Source organism: Trichoderma reesei, assembly GCF_000167675.1.
Source record: "Trichoderma reesei QM6a unplaced genomic scaffold TRIREscaffold_10, whole genome shotgun sequence".
Classification (NCBI taxonomy): domain Eukaryota; kingdom Fungi; phylum Ascomycota; class Sordariomycetes; order Hypocreales; family Hypocreaceae; genus Trichoderma; species Trichoderma reesei.
In genome coordinates, this window is record NW_006711157.1 from 96,616 (window position 1) to 119,722 (window position 23,107).

Consider the following 23,107-nt stretch of genomic DNA (forward strand, 5'->3'; position numbering starts at 1 on the left):
AGTAATAAAGACTGGTACTTTGTATGCAATCTCTCGGTATGTATTAAAGCAATTCAGCAGTCGCCATTGATGTGATGTCTTTTTGTTTGTTTTTCACGGGCGCATCATCCAGATCGATAACGGGTACATATCCAGGAGCTGCTCTGCCAAATGCCCGGCTCACCGACATTAATGGCACAGGTACCTACATACTAGTACTAACACAACACCAAGTGGCAACCTGAGACTTCAGGCCAGAAAACGGTACTTTGCGCTCAGTGACTGACATCACCCAAAACTTTTTCACTCCTCTGCTGGCTGTCCCATCATCTTCTGGCTGGACCTTTTCTGCGTAGAATCACCCATCGTCATCGTCATCAACTGCCTTGCCTATTGTAAAGTTCTGTCTGACGCCAAGGTACGGTGCACCAATTTCCTTCAGTCTTGCTGCTTCTCTCTGTCCTTTAACACCCAGAGCCACCACCCATTTATGCGAGTGAGATGGGAATGTCAACACAGCACACCTCAGCAAAGGCAGCACCGTCGATTGAAGCCAAGGTCGAGGCAAAACGGCCAGGGCACAGGAGCAGAAGCAGGAGCAGGAGCAGGAGCAGGAGAGGCAGCGGCAGCCCCGATTGCCACCACCCAGCAATGACACCGCCTCGTCTCGGCCTTTTTCTCGAACCGGTTTTGTTTCCTCTTCCTTGTCCCTGCTCTCTGTTTGCCATCGTTTTGCAAACTGCCAAACAGCCAGTTTTGCTCAAAGGCATGGGCCAAATGATAGGCGGAGCAGCTCCGCCCGCGCGAAGACGTTGGAAGGGCTCCCTGGCTCGGCCGTCCAATCAGCGCGGGCCTCTGCCCACAGCCAGCCTGCAGCTCTCGGCCGCACGCCAAGTTCACGTCAGCTCGTCTCGCTGGCGATCGGAAGGCGGCGAAGCGGTTGGCCGTTGAGCGGGATGCTGGCTGGAGGGCCGGAGGGGAGATGGAGCCATTGCCAAAGCGCCGCTGCGGCTGGTTGCGGCTGCTGTGAGGGATCTGGCAGGTGCTGCACGACTCAACGCTGGGGAAAAGGAGGGAGAAGCAATTGCTGTCCCTCTCTTTTTTCTTCCATTTTTTTGCCACAGAAGCTCTGGGAGCTCTCCCAGGCACCTCCGAGGTCTTGGGCGACGTCAAGCTGCTGCTGTCGCGTCCCTTGGAAGTACCTACCTAGGTACTCGGGTACCTCGTACGTGTACGAGTCCGCTACTCGCTCGTACCCTGGCCGCTCACGTGACCGGCTCCTCTCGTCGCACCCCACCGTCTCCCTTGTTGCCACCGTCGGGCGCCCTGATTGGCCCAGCACGCGTTACTAACGTTACCCCTCCAGTCACGTTCAAAATGAGATCAGCTTTCTTCCAACCCCTCCTACCCCGCCATAACTTCTGCTCCCCGGCCTCAAGAACTTTCTCTCTCTCTCAACGCATTACCGCCTCAACCTCCTTTACGACTCCCCGATTCTATTCACAGCCCGCCAAAATGCCCAACACCAAGGTGTAAGTTTGGCCTTGTCCTCACCAGCTGTGTCCAGCTCGGCTCAGCTTCATCCACCGCACAACTCGGTTCCTTTCTCTAACACAACCGTCTTTCCAGTTACTTCGACATCGCCTGGAAGGGCCCGGTCTTCAAGGACGGCCGCGCCACCAACGAGATCAAGGGTGAGTCCAGCTCCAATTCCGTCCGACAACGCATCAATTCGCCCAGCAGCAGCCTTTTGAAGGCGAAGCAAGACCGAGATCGAGCTTCACACCGAGCTCTTCTTGCCCTCTCTCTTCCTCTCTTCCTCTCCTCTCTCTCCTCTCTCTCCTCTCCCCCCCCCCCCTTGCTCTCCTTTCCCGTCGGCTCTGCTCTTTTGGCTCCCACTACACGCTGTCAATCCGATGGTGGGGACAAGCGGTGACGCAGTGGTCCCCCCCTACCCTTCTCCAAAAACATCACCTCATGCACCATGTACCTGCACCTGGCTGTACCTGTAGCTGTAGCTGTCGGATAGAGCTTGGCATTAACACGTCTCTCACCACAGAGCAAACCGGTCGCATCAACTTCAACCTCTTTGACGACGTTGTCCCCAAGACCGCCGAGAACTTCCGCGCTCTCTGCACCGGCGAGAAGGGCTTCGGCTACAAGGGCTCTTCTTTCCACCGCATCATCCCCAACTTCATGCTCCAGGGTGGTGACTTCACCCGCGGTAACGTATGGGCGCCCCTCACAATAGCCATCGGTTCAAGGGCGTCGATGATTGACTCCAATTCTAGGGCACTGGCGGCAAGTCCATCTACGGCGAGAAGTTTGCCGATGAGAACTTCCAGCTGAAGCACGACCGCCCCGGTCTGCTGTCCATGGCCAACGCTGGCCCCAACACGTAAGTCGGAGCGCTTAATCCATCTCTGCTCAAGGGACTCTGCATGCATTGTTGGCGCACTGCTCTAACGCCTCGTCCACAGCAACGGCTCCCAGTTCTTCATCACCACCGTCGTCACCTCCTGGTTGAACGGCCGCCACGTCGTCTTCGGCGAGGTTGCCGACAAGGAGTCCATGGCTGTCGTCCAGGCCCTCGAGGCCACCGGCCGTGATGACGGCAAGGTCAAGTACGAGCCCCGCCCCACCATTGTCGACAGCGGTGTCCTGTAAGCTTGTGCAAGTTGGCAGAATGCTCTGCATGTCCGTGTGGTGGCAAGTTTGGGTCCATGAAGCCATCGTGGGCGGCTTAAACAAGGGGCTTCAGCGCTCCAGAGAGACTATAAAAGTACCTCGCCATATCCTTTAGCCAATCATTTACGGTGCTGCAAAGCATATAAAAAAAATACACATCTGTTGCATCAAGAAGGAAGGTCACGATAAAGCTTGTGCCAGTAACCCGCAAGAGCTCATCCTGTACACTCGCGAATGTGATGCCCTGACCAAGTAAGATTGGTAGTTTTAGCAGTGAGACCAAGACTGTCTCTATTCCGAGTTGATTCTGCGTACAACTTGTGAGTGATACTGAGCCTGCCTCCCTGTGATGCGCCTGCCGAGTATGTAGAAACAGATGATGATATATATATACAGTCGCCCAATGAACACAAAGGGTGCATGAAATCCTTGTACAATTCAGACAGATGGGAAGAAAGGACGAACTCCAAATGATGCAAGATCCGACATCGTCGTACAATTTAGAAAAGTCCTCCGTCCTTTTCTTTTTTCTCTTTTTCTTTTTTTTTTGTCTCTTTAGAAAATATCCTCCTTGCCCAGCCACTTTTGGAAATACTCGCAATTGCTCGGCCCGACGGGGCCTCCCTCCTCGCACAGCTCAAAGACGGGACACCGGCCGCAGGGCGCCTCGGTGAGGGGACTGACGTACAGCTCGGGCCCGCCGGCGCGGCCCGTGGGGTCGTCGCGGCCGGCCCAGCTCTCGACGGACTGGCGGGCGATGCGGGAGACGCGGTAGCCGACCCTGCCGGCGACCTTGACGGGCTCGACGAGGTTGTCCCAGACGAGGACGTCGACGAGCTTCTTGACGTCGCCCTCGGACAGGATGGTGTTGTTGGTGATGCCGCTCGAGGACAGCAGGCGGGCGATGTCGCGGACGGTGGGGTAGGCCGTGTAGCCTGCTGGTAAGGGGAGGAGTGCCGGTTCTCTGCGGGAGGAGGAGGAGAGGGAGGATGGTGCTGCGGCTGAGGAGGATGTGTTTGCTGCTGTTGTGGCTGTTGCTGTTGTAGTTGGCTTGGAGGGATTGCTCGTGGGGGCGATGGGCTTGGCTTCCATCTCGGAGGCGTCGCGCTTCTTGCCCTTGGGCGCATCTCCGCCCTTGATGATGCCTTTGCTGGGTGCTTTGCTGGTGGTGCCTTGACTCGAAGAAGCCGCCCTCGAAGCGCCGCCGTGCGTGCTGTGGTAGGTGCTCTGCCGCTTGATAAAGTCAAACACGACGCGCTGCAGGTCCTCGATGAAGGCCTCGTCGAGATCCTGATCGGTGTACCAGGGCCCTCCCGTGGCGCGGTCGCTCGGCCGGATGGAGGCCTTGATGTACATCTTCTTGTTGGGGTGCTCGACGTTCTTGAAGGGCGCGATGAGGCCCTTTGCCTGGAGCTGCTTGATTGCGTTCTTGAGGACCGAGTCGTGCATGTTGAGCCGCTTCTGGAGCGTCTGCGTCCAGATGCCGTCGCCGCCGGAGTCGTCGATGAGCGAGTAGACCATGACTTGCTCGTCCGTCGTGCACTGCTTGTATCTGGAAGCACACACACGCAAACACACATGGGTAATCAGTAACCCGCCAATGACCACCGTTTCGTCTTCTGGAAGCAACCATGTTTCGGGGGAAGAAGAAAGAAAACTCACTTGTGCGCCTCCTGCTTGTCGCGCCACTTCCACAGCACCTGGCCCGACGCCTCCCTCATCGTGATGAAGAGCTTGTCGTCGCTGAGCGACTGCACCACGCGCGCCAGCAGCAGCAGGTCGCGGTTGGGGATCACGTCCATGCGCAGCAGGTCGTCCTGCGAGAACATGTCGCCCTCTTCGCGGCATCGCTCGTACAGCAGCTCCTTGAGCACGGCCAGCTTCGCCGCGTCGACGTCGCCCCCGGGGGTCCGCGCGGGACCGGCGGTTGAGGACGACATCTTGTGTGTTTTTTCCTTGTTCTTTTTGTCTTCTCTCTTTGTGTGTGTTGTGTGATATGATGGGGGGAGAGGCGATGAGGAGGTGGTGACGGGCGGTGATTTGTACAGTCGTTGAGAGGATTCAGTGGCTTGTGGAAGACGGTACAGGATTCTTGATCGTAGGAGGTAATGGTCTTGATCGAGGTTTGTCGAGGTTTCCGGCTCTGAGTCAATCCGAGCTGAATGGCGCGTGGATTCCCGTCCTTCTGCCCTCTCGCCGGGGCTCTCGAATCAATGGCTGCCTATACCGGCGCTACATGGACATTGGAGGAGCAATTGACGGCGGTTGATGATATTGAGTGGTGTCTTGTTCGTAAGTTATTCGTTATCTCGTCGGGGCGATAGCAGCAAAGATTGTCGGAATCGTTATCATATCGTGGTGGGACACGACGAGGCTCTTGGACCTTTTTTTTTTTTTTTTCTTCTTTTTTCTTGCCTTGCCAATTGCCATCATACCTGGACCTTAATGGAAGCGGGTGGAGACCTGGCAGCTCTTGCCTTTTTTACCTTGTGCCGCGCCGGGAGAATCTCGGTGGCCGCTCAGGTACCGATGTCTTGTACTTTTAGTGGGGGCGGGGCCATGATGGTGCAGACGGGTCTCAATACTGCCTTGAAGATATGTAGGTGCTAATAAAGATAGCCCCGAGTTGGGTTGTTGTAAGTCACTGAAAGAGAATGAGCAGTGTGTTCAACTTGCATCAAGCAACGCTGTATTCAATCCTCTACTAGCAGGACTATGTAGACATCTGTCATTGTATTATCGTCGTAATAGAAATCTGCACGCGCTATGGATATAGACTCCGTATAAATCAGAAAACAAGAAAGCAACAAAAAGACACAAGAGAAGACATTACCCCAGCGCTCAACAGATGGTTCGAACATCTCACCATCTGATGTGATATGGCTTGTAGGTATCCCTCACGCCGGAAACGCCTCCTTCGCCCCAATCCTACCCTTCTACGACGTAAATTGCATCAATCAAACCGAAGCTCTTCAGCTTCATGTAAACCAACTCTCTGGCTTTCAAGCTTGCAGACGGGTGCTGAATGCTGAATGCTGAATGCTGAATGCCTCGCTCGCCTGCACAGGCTTACGCGGGCGGCGTGCTGGCCTTCTTCGGCTCAGCTTCGTCCTTGTCCTGGTCAACCTCCATAGCGTCCACATCCGCCTCTGCAGCCTCGGCCTCCTTTTCCTTTTCCTTGGCATCGGATGGCGCCGCCTCGGGGGACTTGGCTTGCTCAGCCTCAGGCGCCTTTGGCTCTTCTGGGACAGAAGCGGCTTCTTCTTCTTCGGCAGGGGCAGCTGGGGCGGCAACCGCTTCGGGTTCTTCGGTCGGCTTTTCTTCCACCGCGGGGCTCTTGCTGGGAACGTGCTCGGGTACGGGTTCAGGCTCGACGTCCTCCTTCTTGATCGTCATCTCGTCCTTGGGCTCCGAGTCAGCCATGCCAACATCGCCATCGTCGTCCACAGTGGCCTTTTCGGGTTCTTGCTCCTTTTCAGGCTCATCCTCCTTTGCCGCTTCGGCTTCAGGTTCTTTCTCCTTTTCGGGTTCTTTAGTCTCGTCCATCTTGTCTGCTGAGGCCTTGTCCTGCTCGCCAGCAGCAGCAAAGTCCTCAATGGTGTCATCATTGATATCGTGGGCATCCTCGGCCGCTGGGGCCTCGGAAGCATCGCCATTCGTAGCGGCAGTGGCAGTGGCAGTGGCAGTGGCAGTGGCAGCGGCAGCGGCGGCAGGTACAGGCGACGGGCGTTCGCTCTTTTCCTCAGGCTCGCCTGTCCGGAAGTCGGTAAAGGTTCTCTTGTTGCCCTTGCTGCGGGTCTTTCCGTTCTCGGCGGCCATGTCCTCATCATCGCTGGCATCGAATTCGGCTCCGTTCTCCACGTGCTTGTCCCACTGCCGCTCCGACATTCGGACGTCCTTGTTCTCGTCTTCATCGAGGTCATCTAGCTCGGCCTCCTCCTCATCCGTCATTCCACCAAAGGGCTTGCGAGGGACGTCCTGCATCTGGACAGAGGGGGCAGGGCCAGTATGGCGCAGGTTGTCAATCACAGCAGCGGTGATCTTCTCCAGGTACTCCCGGCTGTTTGAGTTCTCCATGTTGGACGCTCGCACGTTGAGTTCAAAGTCGGGAGCATAGTACTGAAAAGCCTAATGTTAGCGCGCAGACCACGAGGAAGCTTAATGGGAGAATAGGGAGACAAACCTCATAGTACTCATTGTATGGCAGAGCCCGGTCCATCTCCTGGCCAACCAGAACACCGGTCTCAAACGCCCAGGTTCGGGCAACATTGCGCATGGTGTAGCCACCGCCGCCGAGAACCAGAGTGGGTAGGTTGAAGCTCTTGACGAAGTTGACGCAGTTGGCGTGGCCGTCCATGCTCAGGTTGAAGGCTCCCAGGCGATCGCCAGACAGACTGTCGCCACCGCATTGCAGGACAACGGCCTCGGGCTGGAAGTACTTCATGACGTTCTCAATAACCGGCTCAAAGATGGACTTGTACGACTCGTCGGTGATGCCATCGCGGAGCGGGAAGTTGACAGCGTAGTTCTTGCCCTGTCCAATGCCAATGTCGCGGAGCTCGCCGGTACCGGGGAAGTATTCGCCGTATTTGTGAAATGACACGGTCATGACACGGTCGGTGGTGTAAAAGGCCTCTTCGACGCCGTCGCCGTGGTGAACGTCAATGTCGATGTAGAGCACGCGCTTCATGAATCGAAGAAGCTCGAGGATACCGAGGACAATATCTGTGTTGAAATGGTTAGCTTCAAAATGCAGAGATTATTTGGCAATATGAGGTGTGGAAACGCACCATTCACATAGCAGAAGCCGCTGGCTTCGCACTTCTTGGCGTGGTGCAGGCCTCCGGCCCAGTTGATGGCGATGTCGCACTTTTGCCGGTTCAGACGCGCTGCGCCCTCCATACTGCCGCCGGCACTGATGCCGCAGAACTCGAAAAGGCCATCAAATACGGGACAGTCGTCGCCGACGTTGTATTTGCCCTGCTCCCTCATGTAGCTGTCCATGTTGTCTGGCGTGACCTTTTGGAGAAAGTCGATGTAGTCGTCGGTATGGAACTGGGTCATTTCGCCGCGAGTGGCCGGTTTGGCGCGCTGTTTGCCCTTGTTAGCATTTCATGAGATTCGCAAGGCCGCCATCATTGAGCGACTGCTGGGGGTTTAGTCGTCATGGTTGACATACGTAAATCTCCATCTTCTGGTACAGGCCGTACTGCATAATCAAGCTGTGGGCCAGTCGAATGCGGTGCGGCTTCATGGGATGGCCGGTGACATAGGCGTAGTTGCCAATGTCGGAATCGTAAAAGTAGGCGACCTTCTTGGGTGACGACCCGTTGAGGGCCACGGACCCGAGGCCCGCCATGTTGCTCTCGCCCATTGCAAAAGCTGCAGCAATGCAAGGAGCTTGCTTGTCAGAGAGCGCGAGAGTGAAAATGCGTCAGTTGGCGGGAAGAAATGATCGATGTCGGTTGGTAAGAGTGACAGGTTGGGGTGTAGAAGAAGCAGCGATGCGATTGATGGCAGAGTCAAGGGCAGCTCTGCATATTTATAGTGAGGAAAAGGTGAGAGAAAGTTGTAGAAACGATGAGGGAAACGATAGCCGAAAGATGTGTATAAGGAAACGCGCCGCCCCAAAGTTTAGCTGGTAATAGAGAGGCGGCTGCACCTGGCACTTGGTGCTAATGCGGCAAAGGCCGGATAAACCTTGCTGCGGCAAGGCTGCGAGCCCACCCAAGTTTGGAAGCGCCAACGACTTCCGATTGGTTCACGAGAGAGATGCGGCACTTGTGAGATGGACGGTCTCAACGGCTTTCCACGTGGGATTGACTTTTGAAGCAATAATTCGTGATCTTGATATTGAGTTTGATCATGGGAAAAGATTAGGGATTCATACCAAGCAGAAGTGCTCTGTTTGGGAACACATGCTTGCCGTCCCAATTGCTCATGAGCCTTGAACTCTTGAACTCAAGGATCAGAGCTTGCAGAAACAGCAGAGCAGCACGTGATGTGATGATTCAGCAGCTCACCCCTGTAGCAGGCTGCCGAACAACTGCGTCAACTTGTCGTGGCGGGACGACCCAAGGTATCAGCAAGCTAAGGTGCTACTAAGCCAACGCCTGGTTTCCTCAGCCTCCAACCTCGAGCTTTCAGCATACACGCACCTCTTTTCGCACCACCACGACAGCCTCACAATCTCTACTCTCCCGACTCGACTTTCCGTCCTCTCCAATCTTTACAGCCGCAACCATGGAGCGATTTAGGAATCTGCTGGGTGGAGGTGGCATGGGCCTGGGAGGAGTTACGCCTGGGACGGTAAGCCTTCATTCCGTCATGACGATGCTCGGAGCTCCCTCATGCTTGTTGTCTTAATCCATCGATACTTTTTGGATGGATCATCAACAGGGAGCGTCTAGGTAGCTGGGAGAGCCGAGGAGACGTGCGGCTAACGATGATCGTGCCTCTTAGGATAACACTAGCCTCATCGATAACTCGGAAACGGTCTACATCTCGTCCCTGGCCCTGCTCAAGATGCTCCGGCACGGCCGCGCGGGCGTGCCGATGGAAGTCATGGGACTGATGCTGGGCGAGTTCGTCGACGATTTCACAGTCAAGGTCATGGACGTGTTTGCCATGCCACAGAGCGGTACGGGTGTCAGTGTCGAAGCTGTCGACCCGGTGTTTCAGACAAAGATGATGGATATGCTGCGGCAAACTGGAAGGTGAGCTCATACTGGCGACGAGGAGCCGGCCGGGCCGGCTCGCAGAGAATTCGATGTTGCAATGATGGAAGGGATGGCTAACAGAGGCGGACAGGCCGGAATCCGTTGTTGGCTGGTACCATTCCCACCCTGGCTTTGGCTGCTGGCTTTCATCGGTGGACATCAACACTCAGCAGTCATTCGAGCAGCTTAACCCGCGCGCAGTGGCGGTGGTCGTCGATCCCATACAGTCGGTGAAGGGCAAGGTCGTGATTGATGCCTTCCGGCTCATCAACCCCCAGCTGCTCATGATGGGCCAGGAGCCGCGCCAGAGCACGAGCAACCTGGGTCACCTCAACAAGCCATCGATCCAGGCGCTGATCCACGGCCTCAACCGACACTACTACTCGATCGCCATCAACTACCGCAAGACGGCGCTGGAGGAGAACATGCTGATGAACCTCCACAAGCACGTGTGGACGGAAGCGCTGGAGATGGACGACTTCCGGACGGAGGGGCAGAAGAACAAGGAGCGGCTGCAGAGGCTGGTCAGCCTGGCAGACGGCTACGAGAAGAGGGTCAAGGAGGAGACGGAGCTGACCAAGGAGCAACTCAAGACGCGCTACGTCGGCAAGCTGGACCCCAAGAAGCATCTGGAGGACGTTGGCCAGGAGCTGATTGAGGACAACATTGTGTCGGTGTCGAGGCAGATGATTGACAAGGAGGCGACGATGCCCAAGAAGAACGGAGCGCTAGCCCAGTCAAACGGCGACCAGATGGAGACGGAGGAGGAGTTATAGACGAGTAGCAACACGAGGAGGGCAACCATTACGACCACATGCTCGCACTAGTATTTGTTCAGTGCTGCTGCGGCTGCATACTCTCACACACACACAGGCACACACACACATGGTTAATGTGATAGCTGGAGCACGCTGGTCATGGTTGGCACAACAAGAGGAGACTGTAGAAAATGTTGGCAAACCGCTGCTGCATTGGGGTTTGAAGAGGCGGGGGGGTTTGAGGGAGAGACGCAGCCTTGAATGACAGACTCTGACCGGTTGGGGGGTCTCTGGGCTGGTCAGATGGTGGTTATGCGTGACCATGAGCCATTACTTAGTAGTATTAGCAGCTAAGCACACACAGATAGAGTGGGCGTGCGGTGTCCCGTGTCGTCGGGTTTTCTTTGGTCGCTTCGGGAGGAATGTGTAGGGCCCCCTTGCACCGGGGCATGAAGCCGTCGTTGGGCAGCACGAATCATGACATGTCACTGCACCTTGATTGCCTTTCTTTCTGGTTTTTCTGAACCATGTTCCGCCTTTTTTCGGGTGATGATCTCGCTGACGTGTTGATGTGATGTTTGGGTGTGGTTGAGCTATTACTGTATGTGCATGTAGCTTAGCAGATGTGTGATCATGGTGGTTGTGCACTTCATGGAGAGTGCAGTGTGTTTTGATGCCTGATGTAAAGGATACCTAACTCATAGCCTAGAAGAGGTTTTCTGAAGATGATGATGATGATGCAGAAGATGGGAGGATGTTGCTGTGCAATGCTACAAGCAGTAGGATCTGAGATGGAGAGCCTACTACCACCTTGGGTAATGACTTGCACGTGGGTGTGCATCGTCATGTCATATCATGTCGTGAACAACGCCGCGTGATGTGTCTGCTGAGTAACGCTCCTTGTATATACTATAGATGCAAATCCCAACAAAAATTCAAAGAAACAAAGGTCAAGCCGATGAAAGAGAGCATCAGGAAATAGTACAGCAGAGAAGAAAGAGGCAGATAGATTACGTATTTTCCCAGCTTCCTCGAGAGTGTGTGCGTGTGTTTCGCCACTCACACAAGACAACCGAAGAAAAATGCATGCCTCTTGTGTCCTCCTCGCTTGAGGGGGGGTCTTGGAAAAGAAAGGATGCCGCAAAGCTTGGCAGCAGTCACACGGCGGTTTTTCTGGCATCAGGCGGCACTGGTTCGACTCTCTGTTCTGCACAGAAGCACCATGTACGTGCATTTTGCTTGTCACTGGCTGGTCGACAGAGAGGCCCTGTGTTCACTTTGGGCTTCTTGCAGAGAGGAGGGGGGATGAGGAGGGACCCCTGAAGGAGGACGGAGCCACAGAGTGGGTGAGCAGGGGGGGGGGCTGATTCATCGGCGTCCTGCAAGACCCTCCCCTCCCCTTGTTCTGGTGCTTTGTATTGGGAGGACAGACAGAGTACAAGTGCTGCCTTTTCTTTGCTGTTCAAGTTGTTGATGTGGTGCTTTGGTTTGTTTTCCTGTTGGCTGCAGCAAGCTGGATGTGCGGTGCGGCTACTGCGGGCTTTTGTGATGGCGGATGCAGTAGCTGGAATTTCGTATGCGCGTCTGCATTTACGTATGTATGAAGAGTTTTTTTTTCGAAGTGATGTCGGTGAGCAGCCTCTGATACCTATTAGCAGAATGAAGGCATTCTCAACTTCAACACCAAGTACCACATTCCCACAGCGAGGAACTTGTTAATACAAGTACTACTAGTACTAGTACAAATGTATGTAATACAGACCTTGAACTCGAATAGTACTATCCTCGCCCGGCGCTAATAAACACACGAGGGACCGGAAACGGCGCAAGACAAGACGCGGACTGGAGAAAGGACAAGGTCAAGGCCAAAAAGCAAGAAAGAAAGAAAAAAAAAAAAAAACAAGGGCCCTGTGGAACAAGTAGTGACTGGAGCCGGGATTCGCTGCAGCACATCCATGAAGCTGTCTCCAGTCGTCTCCGTCTTTTCTCATGTCTCGCGCCATGCACGCACGCACGCACACGAGAGACGAGACAGGACAGGCTCTGCTGCTTTCTCTTCCCATTCCCACCCCCTGTCCGTGCAGCCGCCACAGTGCGCAGGCCCCCCCCCTCCCCTGGTGTCCAATACCTGCGTGCATTCTAGGTACCTATTTATTACTCGTACGCCCAATGCTAGGTATGTACTATCATCAGCTGCGGCAAAAGGGCGACGCGCCTCAGCCTCCGCCCGGCAGTCACCGCGGATTGGAGGCGCTGCTGCGAGCACTGCAGTAGCCGCTGCCAAGGGGCTCAGCAAGGGAACCAGTTGGAAGCGAGAGAAGCGTCGGTAGGGGCTCGATTCGCTGCCCAGGAAGAACGTGCGGAACCGTGCAGTTGAGACCACCTGCAGAAGCAGTTTGATCGAGGAATCCGCCAGCCAGGCTTAGGCTTTCCACTGCGCTTGGGGTCTGGTGTTTCTCCGTACAGTGCCAATGACGTGCAGGGGAGGGAACCGCAGCCCGCTTTCGCTTCTGCTCGTGCATTTTCCCTTGCTCGAGACAGACGGACAGACAGACAGACAGACAGAGAGACAAGCATTTGAACATTCATTCATTCGTTCGTTCGTTCATTCGTTCGCTCGCTCGTTCGTTCACTCGTTGGCTCAAACCACTCACCATCCAATTCAATCGGCGCTGGAGGAGCCATGGACTGAAGCCGCGGCTGCTGCTTCTTCTTCTTCTTCTTCTGACTGCGCGCACTTCTTGCAACTCCCGCGCAGACACTCGGCTTCGACTCTCTCTCCCCCCCGTCTTCTCTCTTGACGCTTCTTCACGCTCCGTTGATTCTCGTCGACAATCGCGGCTGTCGAACCCTCGTAGCAGCAAGATCCGCCCGCTTGCTTTTGTGCCCCCTGTTGCTGCTGTTGTTGCTGCTGCTGCTGTCATCATTGCCGTCGCCATCACCTGCAGGCAGGAGCCACAACTGCAAACGCAGGGAATTTGAACAAAGAGCCACAAGGACACGGGCATCGCATCGCATCCTCTTCTTCGCATCCTCCCCTGCGGCGCCGGCATTTCGTGCGTCTACCTTACATGGGGCAGGGGGGAGCCCAATTGTCTCCAAGACCATTCCCAGAGACGAGTTGCGCCGTGTTGCGAGCAAAGGGCAACGCTATTGTCCCAGTTATCGACAAGCATTGTGACAACTACCAAGGTAGCATCTTACAGGTATCAATCATTATTGCTACCTTCACGACGGAGTACATACACACCTTACATAGGTGCAGACCGGCAGTACAACCACGAGCCAGTGATATTTCTCTGTTCCCTGCTGCCGCCTCTCGTATGTACATGTACTAGGCGGGAGTAGTGAGTGGTAGTGCGGTCACATTACCCAACAGCCATCCCACAATCTGCACATCTCTCTATTTACGGACTCTTCCTCCTCCTCCTGCTTCCCTCTCATACCAACTAGCGCCACCATCGCTTCCCCCCCAGCGACCACGTCGAGGTGGCCGTGGTGGTGCTGGCAGTTTGACGGCGGGCTGGTGAATCAAGAAACACCAACAAGCATTGCCGACAAGCAGAATCCTAGATACACAGCATCGACGCCATCTGCAGCGTTGCCCGAACGATCATCAACGGCGTCAACAAACATTGGCAGTGGAACACCCCGATGCCTTCGTCTCCCGAAGCCGCAAATTGAATCGCAGACCCTCATTCTCGAATTCTCGCAATACGATAACACCCCCCTCATCAGCACCGAACTGTTTCGGCACAACAAACGAACAATAGCCACCATGGACGTGGCCACGGTCAACGAGGTCGTCGACTGCGTCGGCCGCCTGTTCGACCACATTCCCTACGCCGTCTGCGGAACCGCCGCCCTCATCTACTACGGCTACCGCGCCTACTCGCCCGACCACGTCAGCATCACCTGTCCCGAAGAGTCCAAGGAGGCCATCCGCTGCTGGGCGCTGGCCAAGGGCATGACGCCGTTGCCCGACAACCCCGACGGCTTCAGCGTGCGCGTCGCCAACGGCCGCTCGTGCCCCGTGTGCATCAAGTTCATGAAGAACGGCTTCGAGGCCCTCGAGGTCGTGCGCGTCGGCCCCGGCCAGGCCAGCATGGTGACGCTGCCCAGCATCGCAAACACAATCGCCCGCAGCTACGTCTTCCGCCTGCATTCCTCGTCCACCGACCGCCAGGCCCTCTATGCGCGGTACCTGGCCTGGACCCTCAAGCGCATGGCCGAGATCCCGCCCTCGGATCCGATCCAGCGCCTGACGCCCGAGCGCGCGCGCGACATCATCAGCCGCTCCTTCTGGATTCCCTTCACTCTCTCGTACCCCGAGACGGTGCCGCTCTTTGCTGCCGCCGGCCTCGAGGTCCAGAGCGACGGCAGCCTCAAGGCCTGGCAGCAGACGGACGACCAGGCTCTGCCGCCTCCACGGCCGCGAGCCCGGCCCTCGGCGAGCCGCTACAGCCTCAACAGCTACAACAGCAGCCACAGCGGCTACAGCGGCTACAGCAACTACAACTATGGCAGCAACGGCAGCAATTACACCTATGGCAACAACAATAACGGTGCGTATGCTCATGGTCGCAACCACAGCTACGGCTATGGACAAAACTATGGCCAGAACTACAATCACAACCATGGCCAGAACTACAACCACAACTATAACCACAACTATAATCAGAACTACGGCCAAAATTATGCCCAGAATTACAGCCACAACCATGGTCAAACTTACGGCCAAACCTACAGCCAAAACTACGGATACGGCCAGGGATACAGTCAGGACTACGATCAGGGAGGCTACGGCCAAAGCTTCGCCAACAACTACAACCCAGCCTTCAGCCAGAGCCAGACACACCACAGCTACCACGACTCGGACCTCTCAGAGTCCGAAAACAGCACCACGCCGCCGTCTCTCCGCAGAGTTACCAAACGCCTGCCAAACGCCCGGCCGCTGATGACGTCCAACATCTCTTCGCCAGCAACCTCCGACTCGGGATTCTCCCAGTCTGCCGGCATGGTCTCGCCGCAGTACTTCCTCGCGCCGCCCTTGATGTCGCCCTCGTCTCGAATGCCTCCGCCACCTTTTGCACCTTTCCATCGGTATAACCCTTCGGACTCTACGCCGCACATACAGCCTCTGGGCCCTCCGCCTGTACCAAGGAGGACACGATCGAACCGCCACGAATCAAGACCTTGGATATGATGCTTGTAAGGCCAGCCAGATGCCTCCCTCACATCAAATCACAAATACTCTCAACCCTTCGAAAGAAGGAGGAAGCAATGATGCGAAATGCATACCTTTTTGTTTATCAGCGCACTGATTTACTGCGATTTGTCAATCTCGACTTCTGATTTCACCGATCAACGCTGGACACATCTCGGACTGGACCGCCAAATATCTACGGATCTTGGCTTAATTCTATCTGTCACCTGTCTTCTCCATTTCCCTTTTTTTCTGTCTGTGTGCTTTTTATTTCCTTTGTACAGCCTTTATGGACAAGAAGTCAATTTGACCACGATATCCCCTTTCCTTGTTATCTTTTCCTTCTTTTTCTTTCCTTTGCTTTTTTCCCCCTTCTGTTACTCTCTCACATGATGGATCGGAGTCCTTTTGTACCAAAGAATGAACAAGACTTGTTTTCTGATGGGTTCAACGGATATGGCTGGGCAAGAGAATGTTTTTCTTGTTTTCTATCCCTTTTTCTTTGGTTTTTGTCTTTTTGTTTTCTTTTGGCTCAACGCACAACATGACATGAGAGGGCTATGAAGCTGGACGATTGATCTCTAGAGCAATGAATCATTGGATATGCTGGGTCATGGTGAAGCAAGAGACGGCTTTACGATATAAGCGGGGGGGGGAAGCAAGACGGGACAAAGGCGGGTACAAGAACAGTCACCCAACTACTCGACAGGAAGAGAATGAATACCAAGGCACACGAAGATCAAGAACCGGACAGAGTATGCAGTCAGAGCGGACTCTCAAACAACACGCATTCCGATACCCATAGATTGATAGTTCGTCTATAAAATAAGAAAGAAAAACCCAGGCATGTCACTGGGGAATAAGCACCTCCACGACTGCCTCGAGTGCTGCGTCAATCACGATTCGTCTTCAAATTTCCACCGCTAGTCTTTCCATTGCCTTGTTCTACAGGATGGAGCAAAGTTGGATACAAGATAAAGCAAATAATAAAAATGGACGCTCTCAGAACCATTCCCGAACCCGTTTCCTCGTTACTCCAATACGCCTCCTGGAACGGCGTCAAGCCGTGTGCGCCCTGTGTGATGCGACGAGCACGTTTTCCTCGTGATCCGCCGCGCTCTCAATGCCGGATTGTAAAACGTCGCGTATCATGGAGTCGCGCCCGTCAGCCGGCCCCGCAGCCTCGCTCGCACCGGGCGACATATCCATGTCGAATATGCCGTCCACGGCGGCTACATCTTTTGGCGTTGCAGGCCTCGATGATCCATCCAAGTTGAGCCCCTATGCTCCCATGACGGGAACCTTCTTGCCTCGCTTGCCCAGCAGCGTTGCATTGTCGAGATTGAGCTCAAACGCGCCCTTTTGACGTTGCCTCTCGCGCACCTGCTGGCGTGCGGCAGCGGTCACGGCGGCCGAATGCTGCCCATAGCCTCTCTCGCCAGCTCGTTCCCGCTCGCGACCACGGGTCTGGGTGTTGTCATGGTCCTGGATTTTGGCTCTCTGCATGCTCTGTTCCAGAGCCCGCGTCTTGTTGTTGTCGGCGGATTCCTTGTCGACGTCCATGTTGTCGACGTCGCTATCCTCTTCTTCCTCGTCCTCTTCTTCCTCTTCGTTGAGGCCACCCAGAGGACGTCCCGCACCGCCGGCCCGGGCTCCAAGCTGAGCTCTTCTCTTGGCCTCCTCCTCCTGGCGGTGGACGGCATAGCTGACATCGAACACCTCGCGAAGGTTGACGGCAGCGGGGGATCGGAAGTCGTACCGCTTTCCGTTTTCTTCAAACTGGGTGGCGGTGAACTGCTTGAGCGGCACCATGCCCGGTGCCTTTTCGTCTCGAGGCGTCGGTCCAACCTCCTGGATCCAGGGGTGGGCGAGGAATTCTCGAATGGTGTAACGCTTCTCAGGATCCACTGTCAACAGGTGGCTGATGAGGTCCTTAGCCGAAGACGAGATTTCGTCCCACCATGGTGACAGGAAAGTGTACTGGCCCTTGGCAACCTTTTCGGTGAGCACCTCGATGCTCTCATCGTAAAAGGGCGGGAATCCGCAGAGCAGGGTGTAAAGCACGCAGCCGAGCGCCCACATGTCCACCGACTTGGAGTATCGCTCATCCTTGACGATCTCGGGCGCAGTGTAGCCAACGGTGCCACAAGGCGTCATGGTCTGTGCCTCCCAGACGATCTTGGACAGGCCAAAGTCGGCAATCTTGATCTCGCCAATGCCGCCGGCTCCCAAGCCGGGGATGAACTCGCCCTCGTCAACCTTGTCCTCATCTCCAGGCTGCTTCGGCTTCGGGTGCTTGGACGGAATGAACGGTATCGGGTTGAAGAGGATATTCTCCGGCTTGATGTCACTGTTATGGATGAGTCAGCACGGGTCGCGCACAGGTATGCCTTTTGAGTGGACAAGGGGGGGTGGCCATGACGTCAGCGCGGGACTCTGACAACCCCTGTCCCACCATTTTGTTTTGTTTGGTTTGGGTCTGCTTAGAAATGAGGCGGGTGAGTGTGCAGCCAAGAAACGTACCGATGAACAACGCCCTTCTCCTCGTGCAGATATTCGAGCGCTCTGGCGACTCGCACGATGACATGGCGAGAGAGTTCCTCGCTGAAGTAGGTCAGGCGTACGATCTGGTGGAACAGCTCGCCGCCGGGGGCGAGCTCCAGAACGATGTAGTAGTACTGCTTGGACTCGGAGAACTCGATGAGCTTGATGATGTTGGGGTGATCAAGCTGGCGCATGATCTGGACTTCCTTGAGGATATTGGAGCGCTAGATGGACCTGTTAGCACATCTGTAATTGCGGCTATCGTTTCCCTGCATCAGAGGCCACGACTTCTGGCCCCGATGTATACAATGCGTACCCTCAGGACGAGGGACTGAAAGCAATGAGATAGTTTAAGGAAAATTTGTTTTCGCACCTCTGCAGCCTTTGGTATCTTCTTGAAGTCTGGATGTAAATGTTTGTTTCCCTATTCAGGGGAAACCCCTCGCCGTGGTTGGTAAAAGCGGGATAGAAGCGAGAAGACAGAGACAGATACAACGAGCCAGCTAAAAGGGAGACCGGCTGTCATGGCAGCAACAGGCAGGCAAGCAAGAAAAAAGGAAAATGACAAAGCAAATGAGCCAAACTTACTTGCATGCGATTCATCTCGTACTTGCGCACGACCTTGATGGCCACTTCGCCATGTTCTCCTTGCAAATCGCGCGCACGATAGACATTGCTGAAGGCGCCATCACCCATCTTCTCGAGGAGCTCCCAGCGGTCTAGATCGGGATACTTGGGGAACTTGCTCTTGCTGGCATTCTCCTCGGCAATGATCTGGGCCAGATTCGCCTCGTCGATTTTCCTGTTTTTGGTACCATTGGCTTGAGCGGGCTCGACATGGTGAGCTGCGGCGTGGGCGGCCTGCGCTGCGCGGTTCTGCTGGTCGTTGGGCGCCTCGGAGTATGCTGCAAGAGGCTCCTGGTGCCCGGGAGCCTTGCCATACAGGGGGCCTGTTGCCACGGACTTTTCTGGGGGCGGCTGTGGTACGGACTGGGGAGGGGCGTCACTCTTGCGTTGTTCTTCGGCGAAGTTGGCAGTGCGTGCTTGCTTGCCTAGAATTCAATCTTGTCAGCCACACCCTGCGTGCGTACTTTGGAGGAGGAGGCATGAGCTGGAGATGGCGAGGCTCATTGAGGATGGGCGTAAGAGCAGAGTAGTTGGCAAGGATAGATCTTACCATGGCGAATAAAGTTCTTGAGCTGTTGAATGGTCGACATGGTTACCGAGAGATGCCGCTGGCGAGCGACAGCGCGGCGAAAAGTGCAAGTTGGAGTAGGCGAAATGCAACCTCAATTCTATGTAGCGCAATTCAACAGTTGCTTCTTTTCGGAACCCTCTATAATCGGGCGTCGTAGGGGAAATTGAGGATAAGAAATCGTGTATTGGAGACGACTTCTTTTGCAGAAGCTCAATCAGAAGAATCGGAGCACAGCAGTAACGCGATGATGTCTGACGGCGATTTTGTTTCTGCGTGGAGGCAAAGTGCGATGAGTGATGATGCGGGGTTTTGAAAGGAGTTTGCAGTGCTGGCAAGCAAACAAGAGGGTACTTTTCTCTCTTCTGTCCCTTGTGTTTCTTTGGCCGTCTAGGGGAATAAAGGCTCTATGGTGGAAGTGTGAGCGGGTGGGAGAAGCAGAAACGGCAAAGCGATATCGAGGGTGTGAAGAAGGGAGAAGGATTTGACCGCTGGCGAGGGACGAGGTGGATGAAGGAAAAGAGAGGAAGACGGAGGAAGTATCGAGGCAGCGGAAGGGAATCGCTTTTAGCGGGCGGCAGCAGGTGGTGCTGGGGGGGGCTGTTTAGTGAATTCAAGCTGCAGGTGGATGGTTCCGGCGCCGTCACCACTAGAATTCAAGGTTTGGTCCAGTTCAGTGCAGTGTGCAGTGCAGTTCAGGCCCGTTCAGGCCAGTTCCAGGCCAGACACAGCACAGGTGAGTGACGTGCGGCTGGTGCGCCTGCAAGAGGCTAGGCTTGGTAAGGCAGAGGGGGGGATGGTAGTAGAAGGACTGGGGACTTGGGCAGCGTTTAGTGGCGTTAGCCGCTGCAGCTGCACTAACAGGCGATCGAAGAAGACTTGGCAGCAGGGCAAGGGGGGGGTAAAAGATGGAAGCTGAAGGATTAATAATTATGAAAGTGTGAGAGAGAGAGAGTAGAGTAAGAAATGGGATGGAGATCATTATTTTTCTATTGATATAACAGTTTGCTACAATTTGAATAGTATTCAGGTACTCTTGGTAACAGTGTCTAGAAGGTAGAGGGAGTTGACGTCGAGTCGTCCTGCACTCGGGTGGTGATGACGCACGTAGGCGGATTGCAACAGCTGCTTTCCATCAGCTAACCCGCCCTCTCCTGTCCCTTGGCTGCAGCAGGTGCCATCACTCCAACTCTAGCCTGCAGGACATTTGATGTCAAGACGCCTCACCAAACAAATACAGGTACAGGTACAGGTACAGCTTCCAAGTACATACATAGTACTGACGGCGAGGCCAAAAAAGGGCACAGCAGCGTCACATTCCCTCTCCCGCCTGCGGGCAAGCAAAAACCTGGAAGACAGGTACTGCACGGGCATGGATATACTGCGTACATTAACGACAAGGCCTTACCGCTGACCGGGCGCCAGCCGTGCTTACAAGGGCGGCCTGTAACCTTGAATCGGCAGCGCCTAGACTCGTTTCCCTCCAGGGCTGCCTCCCGTCTTTTTTTTGCTCCGGTAGATCTAGACCTCGAGGCATGATGCGACGCTACGGGTCGAGACCGCAGAGGCCTGCAGCTTCAACCGCGGGGTGGGTAAATCGAAGCTGCAGAGCTGGAGGGCAAGGACGGATTCCACCGTGATCCCCGGGCGATGGCTATTGACGAGGTATTGAGTGAGTATCGAGCATCGCACAGCCAGCCGGTGGCGAGGGCACAGAACAGCCAATCGTGTCTCATGCACTGCACTGGCACCGGATGCCATCTGGAGACTGATCTGATGCCGTCGTCGACAGCTGACTGTTGGCCTGTTCCAAAGCAAGGACACCTGCATGAGACAATGGGCGATGAAAGGGTAGACCAACACGGTTGAAGTTAGAACCAAGGAACCTGCATCGTTCACCTGCCAGGGAATTCATGCATCATGGCACTGCACAGATGCGAAAGGAGGGGGGGATTTCATCAGCATCATGGCAGGACAAGGTGTACTTTTGCTACATGTATACATCAGGTACTAACGCACATGGATGACCGATGCCAAGACCACGGGCGGAAACCAAATCTCTTGCCAGAACGGAGCAAATGCATCATGATGGATCGCAGCACCTCTTTTTTCTGCTAGCTGCCCAAAGTACTCGAAGCTGTTGCGATACCTCCCCCAACGAGCACTATTGGCTCACCACAGAAGTACCGGCTACTTCCTGCAGCAGGGTGTGTTTGGCCTTTTTTTTTTTTTTCTTTTTTTTTCCCTTCTTCCTCTTTTTTTCTCCTTCTCTCCCTTTGGCGGGGCGCGAGTTGGATCCGCGACAATGACGCCGCAGCCGACGTCATCCTTGCGGCGCCACGCGACTTTGGGAAGGACCAGGGCAGAGACGCCATGTTTTGGATGCCCGTTTCCTTGCTTCCACCAAATGATCCTTTAGCGGTATCACTTGCGGGAAGAATCACGTCTAATCGTGTCTTGAGATCTAGGTCGACCAAGTTAGCACTAAATACTTGATGGTATCAGGCCGCGGCAGTTGTTTCGGTGAGGTGCCTGAAATGGTTCATCTTGCGCGATCTGGGGCTGGCTAGAATGTGTGATGTACAGTACCTACATCTACCTAAGACACCATCAAGAGTGAGTGCCGATTGCTGAGCACCGGACTGTGCAGAGTGTGGCACTGGTATGAAGTCCAACCGTCTTCAAAAAGCATGTACATTTATATACATATAGATTTGTGAGAACTCAAAGGACAGGGGAACATTCATTTCTCATCTTTACATACTGCGCATCGCCAGGCTCGTTCTGGCATCGCGCTGGCCCTCGATCAAGCCTTTTTTTTTTTTTTTTTTTTTGGCTCAGGCGTGCATCAGACTAATGGCGATCCTCTGTGATTACGTTACGGGTGCATCGTGATGAGAGGCCAGTTGCAACTACTACTAACCCGGAACGACGCCCAGAAAATCAGGGGACAAAATAGAAAAGAAGAGGCCGCTGCACATCGCCCATGCTCGCCATCTGCTGGTCTTTGCACAAGTACTCGTACATACCGTCAAAGATGCGGCGTTGTTGTATGTATACCTGTAGGATGCAGTCATCGTGCGTCACAGTGGGCCGCCCCAAGTCTAAGCCGTCATTTACACGTTCCGGTACCTGAGACTGGACCTTGTTTCGACATCATCACGGGTGCGCCATAGTATCAAAAGCACACACCATGATATCTGTTGTTGGCCTCGATTCTCTACTTCTGCTTGCATCCTTCTGAACCGGTGTTCTCGTGAGGCTGCCCGTGGCCAGGCACACAGCTTCTTGACACATGCTTCTTTGGCTTCACCTGCTGAACATACACATGTGACTCACTCATCAGATCCCCCAGGCAGACAGAAGGTCCTGATTGTAAACATGGATCAGAACTGACAAACCGCTTATTACCTGTCTCACTCAACAACAGAGAAGTATTGCCTTGGTAAAGCAGCTTTGTCCATCTCAACTGGCGCACATCTCTTACTACTAGAGGCTTGAGTTGAGATTTGCCGGACATGGCAGCCATCAAGCCCATCCGGAGGCCAATGACGTTGAAGCCGTCGCCTCGCGGCAGGGCGCATAAACTGCTGATGTCATGGTGCAACTTGATTCAACGGCCTTGGATGTCTGACATGCAGGGCTCTGATAATGCATCATGTACGAGTACAAGAACGATATCAGTACTGTACACAGCTCGCAACGTATCGGAGACATTCACTTTGCTAGTTGGAAGTGAGCATTAAGTTGATCAGGTCACATCTTGCCTTTGTGTAATTCGAGGTATTGTATGTACTATAGACGCTCGTGTCCTTTGAGGCGTTCCTTTGGGACCATGAAAGGACAATCTCGTCTTCTCCAAAGAAGTCTATGCCATCATTTGCCACACAGGATCGACATGCAAACAGCATCACTCCGGGGGAAACGGCGAGACGGAACTGGCGAGCCTCGTTCCCCGTCCTGCCCGTCCTTCGAACCCGGTTCCAAGGCAAATGGGGTTGCAGTAAGTGGAGTTGGT

At 54.7% G+C, this 23,107-nt stretch overlaps 7 protein-coding genes across 7 annotated transcripts; 3 read left to right on the forward strand and 4 right to left on the reverse strand.

Annotated features, from left to right (window-relative positions):
• The first annotated feature begins 328 nt into the window (after positions 1 to 328).
• On the forward strand, positions 329 to 2,837 carry TRIREDRAFT_121977 (cytoplasmic cyclophilin). Its single transcript, XM_006965544.1, has 6 exons — positions 329 to 397; positions 1,346 to 1,511; positions 1,609 to 1,673; positions 2,039 to 2,208; positions 2,271 to 2,377; positions 2,460 to 2,837. Exons 2-6 carry the CDS (start codon positions 1,357 to 1,359, stop codon positions 2,644 to 2,646), a joined length of 684 nt encoding a protein of 227 aa, XP_006965606.1. The 5' UTR covers positions 329 to 397; positions 1,346 to 1,356; the 3' UTR covers positions 2,647 to 2,837.
• Positions 2,838 to 3,222: 385 nt separating this feature from the next.
• On the reverse strand, positions 3,223 to 4,607 carry TRIREDRAFT_4040 (uncharacterized protein; the record flags this gene model as incomplete). Its single annotated transcript, XM_006965489.1, has 3 exons — positions 3,223 to 3,629; positions 3,846 to 4,219; positions 4,330 to 4,607. The coding sequence occupies 3 exons, from the start codon at positions 4,605 to 4,607 to the stop codon at positions 3,223 to 3,225; spliced, it is 1,059 nt and encodes a 352-aa protein (XP_006965551.1).
• Positions 4,608 to 6,459: 1,852 nt separating this feature from the next.
• On the reverse strand, positions 6,460 to 8,211 carry TRIREDRAFT_48386 (uncharacterized protein; the record flags this gene model as incomplete). The annotated part of the gene is made up of 4 exons (XM_006965700.1): positions 7,847 to 8,211; positions 7,458 to 7,758; positions 6,851 to 7,392; positions 6,460 to 6,786 (listed from the first exon to the last, which is right to left on the reverse strand). Coding segments are annotated over exons 1-4 (1,365 nt in total), but the record flags the coding sequence as incomplete, so codon positions are not given.
• Positions 8,212 to 8,790: 579 nt separating this feature from the next.
• TRIREDRAFT_121981 (proteasome regulatory particle subunit) lies at positions 8,791 to 10,596 on the forward strand. Its single transcript, XM_006965545.1, has 3 exons — positions 8,791 to 8,976; positions 9,130 to 9,383; positions 9,478 to 10,596. The coding sequence occupies exons 1-3, from the start codon at positions 8,911 to 8,913 to the stop codon at positions 10,160 to 10,162; spliced, it is 1,005 nt and encodes a 334-aa protein (XP_006965607.1). The 5' UTR covers positions 8,791 to 8,910; the 3' UTR covers positions 10,163 to 10,596.
• Positions 10,597 to 13,919: 3,323 nt separating this feature from the next.
• TRIREDRAFT_40519 (uncharacterized protein) lies at positions 13,920 to 14,522 on the forward strand (the record flags this gene model as incomplete). Its single annotated transcript, XM_006965527.1, has 1 exon — positions 13,920 to 14,522. A coding segment is annotated over one exon (603 nt), but the record flags the coding sequence as incomplete, so codon positions are not given.
• A 1,664-nt stretch (positions 14,523 to 16,186) lies between these two features.
• TRIREDRAFT_22381 (kinase) lies at positions 16,187 to 19,111 on the reverse strand (the record flags this gene model as incomplete). The annotated part of the gene is made up of 5 exons (XM_006965506.1): positions 16,187 to 17,700; positions 17,874 to 18,118; positions 18,483 to 18,696; positions 18,838 to 18,946; positions 19,072 to 19,111. The coding sequence occupies 5 exons, from the start codon at positions 19,109 to 19,111 to the stop codon at positions 16,632 to 16,634; spliced, it is 1,677 nt and encodes a 558-aa protein (XP_006965568.1). The 3' UTR covers positions 16,187 to 16,631.
• Positions 19,112 to 20,610: 1,499 nt separating this feature from the next.
• On the reverse strand, positions 20,611 to 22,386 carry TRIREDRAFT_107657 (uncharacterized protein; the record flags this gene model as incomplete). Its single annotated transcript, XM_006965701.1, has 7 exons — positions 20,611 to 20,988; positions 21,109 to 21,253; positions 21,448 to 21,553; positions 21,683 to 21,748; positions 21,854 to 21,901; positions 22,119 to 22,149; positions 22,282 to 22,386. The coding sequence occupies 7 exons, from the start codon at positions 22,384 to 22,386 to the stop codon at positions 20,611 to 20,613; spliced, it is 879 nt and encodes a 292-aa protein (XP_006965763.1).
• Positions 22,387 to 23,107: the final 721 nt, after the last annotated feature.

Excerpts from the sequence above, each read along its gene's own strand:
- TRIREDRAFT_121977 (XM_006965544.1), top strand. The coding sequence starts at position 1,357 with ATGAGATCAGCTTTCTTCCAACCCCTCCTACCCCGCCATAACTTCTGC. Across the intron at positions 1,512-1,608 it reads AAAATGCCCAACACCAAGGT|TTACTTCGACATCGCCTGGA; the intron begins GTAAGTTTGGCC and ends CCGTCTTTCCAG. Across the intron at positions 2,378-2,459 it reads GCCAACGCTGGCCCCAACAC|CAACGGCTCCCAGTTCTTCA; the intron begins GTAAGTCGGAGC and ends CCTCGTCCACAG.
- TRIREDRAFT_121981 (XM_006965545.1), top strand. The coding sequence starts at position 8,911 with ATGGAGCGATTTAGGAATCTGCTGGGTGGAGGTGGCATGGGCCTGGGA. Across the intron at positions 8,977-9,129 it reads GAGGAGTTACGCCTGGGACG|GATAACACTAGCCTCATCGA; the intron begins GTAAGCCTTCAT and ends CGTGCCTCTTAG. Across the intron at positions 9,384-9,477 it reads ATGCTGCGGCAAACTGGAAG|GCCGGAATCCGTTGTTGGCT; the intron begins GTGAGCTCATAC and ends AGAGGCGGACAG.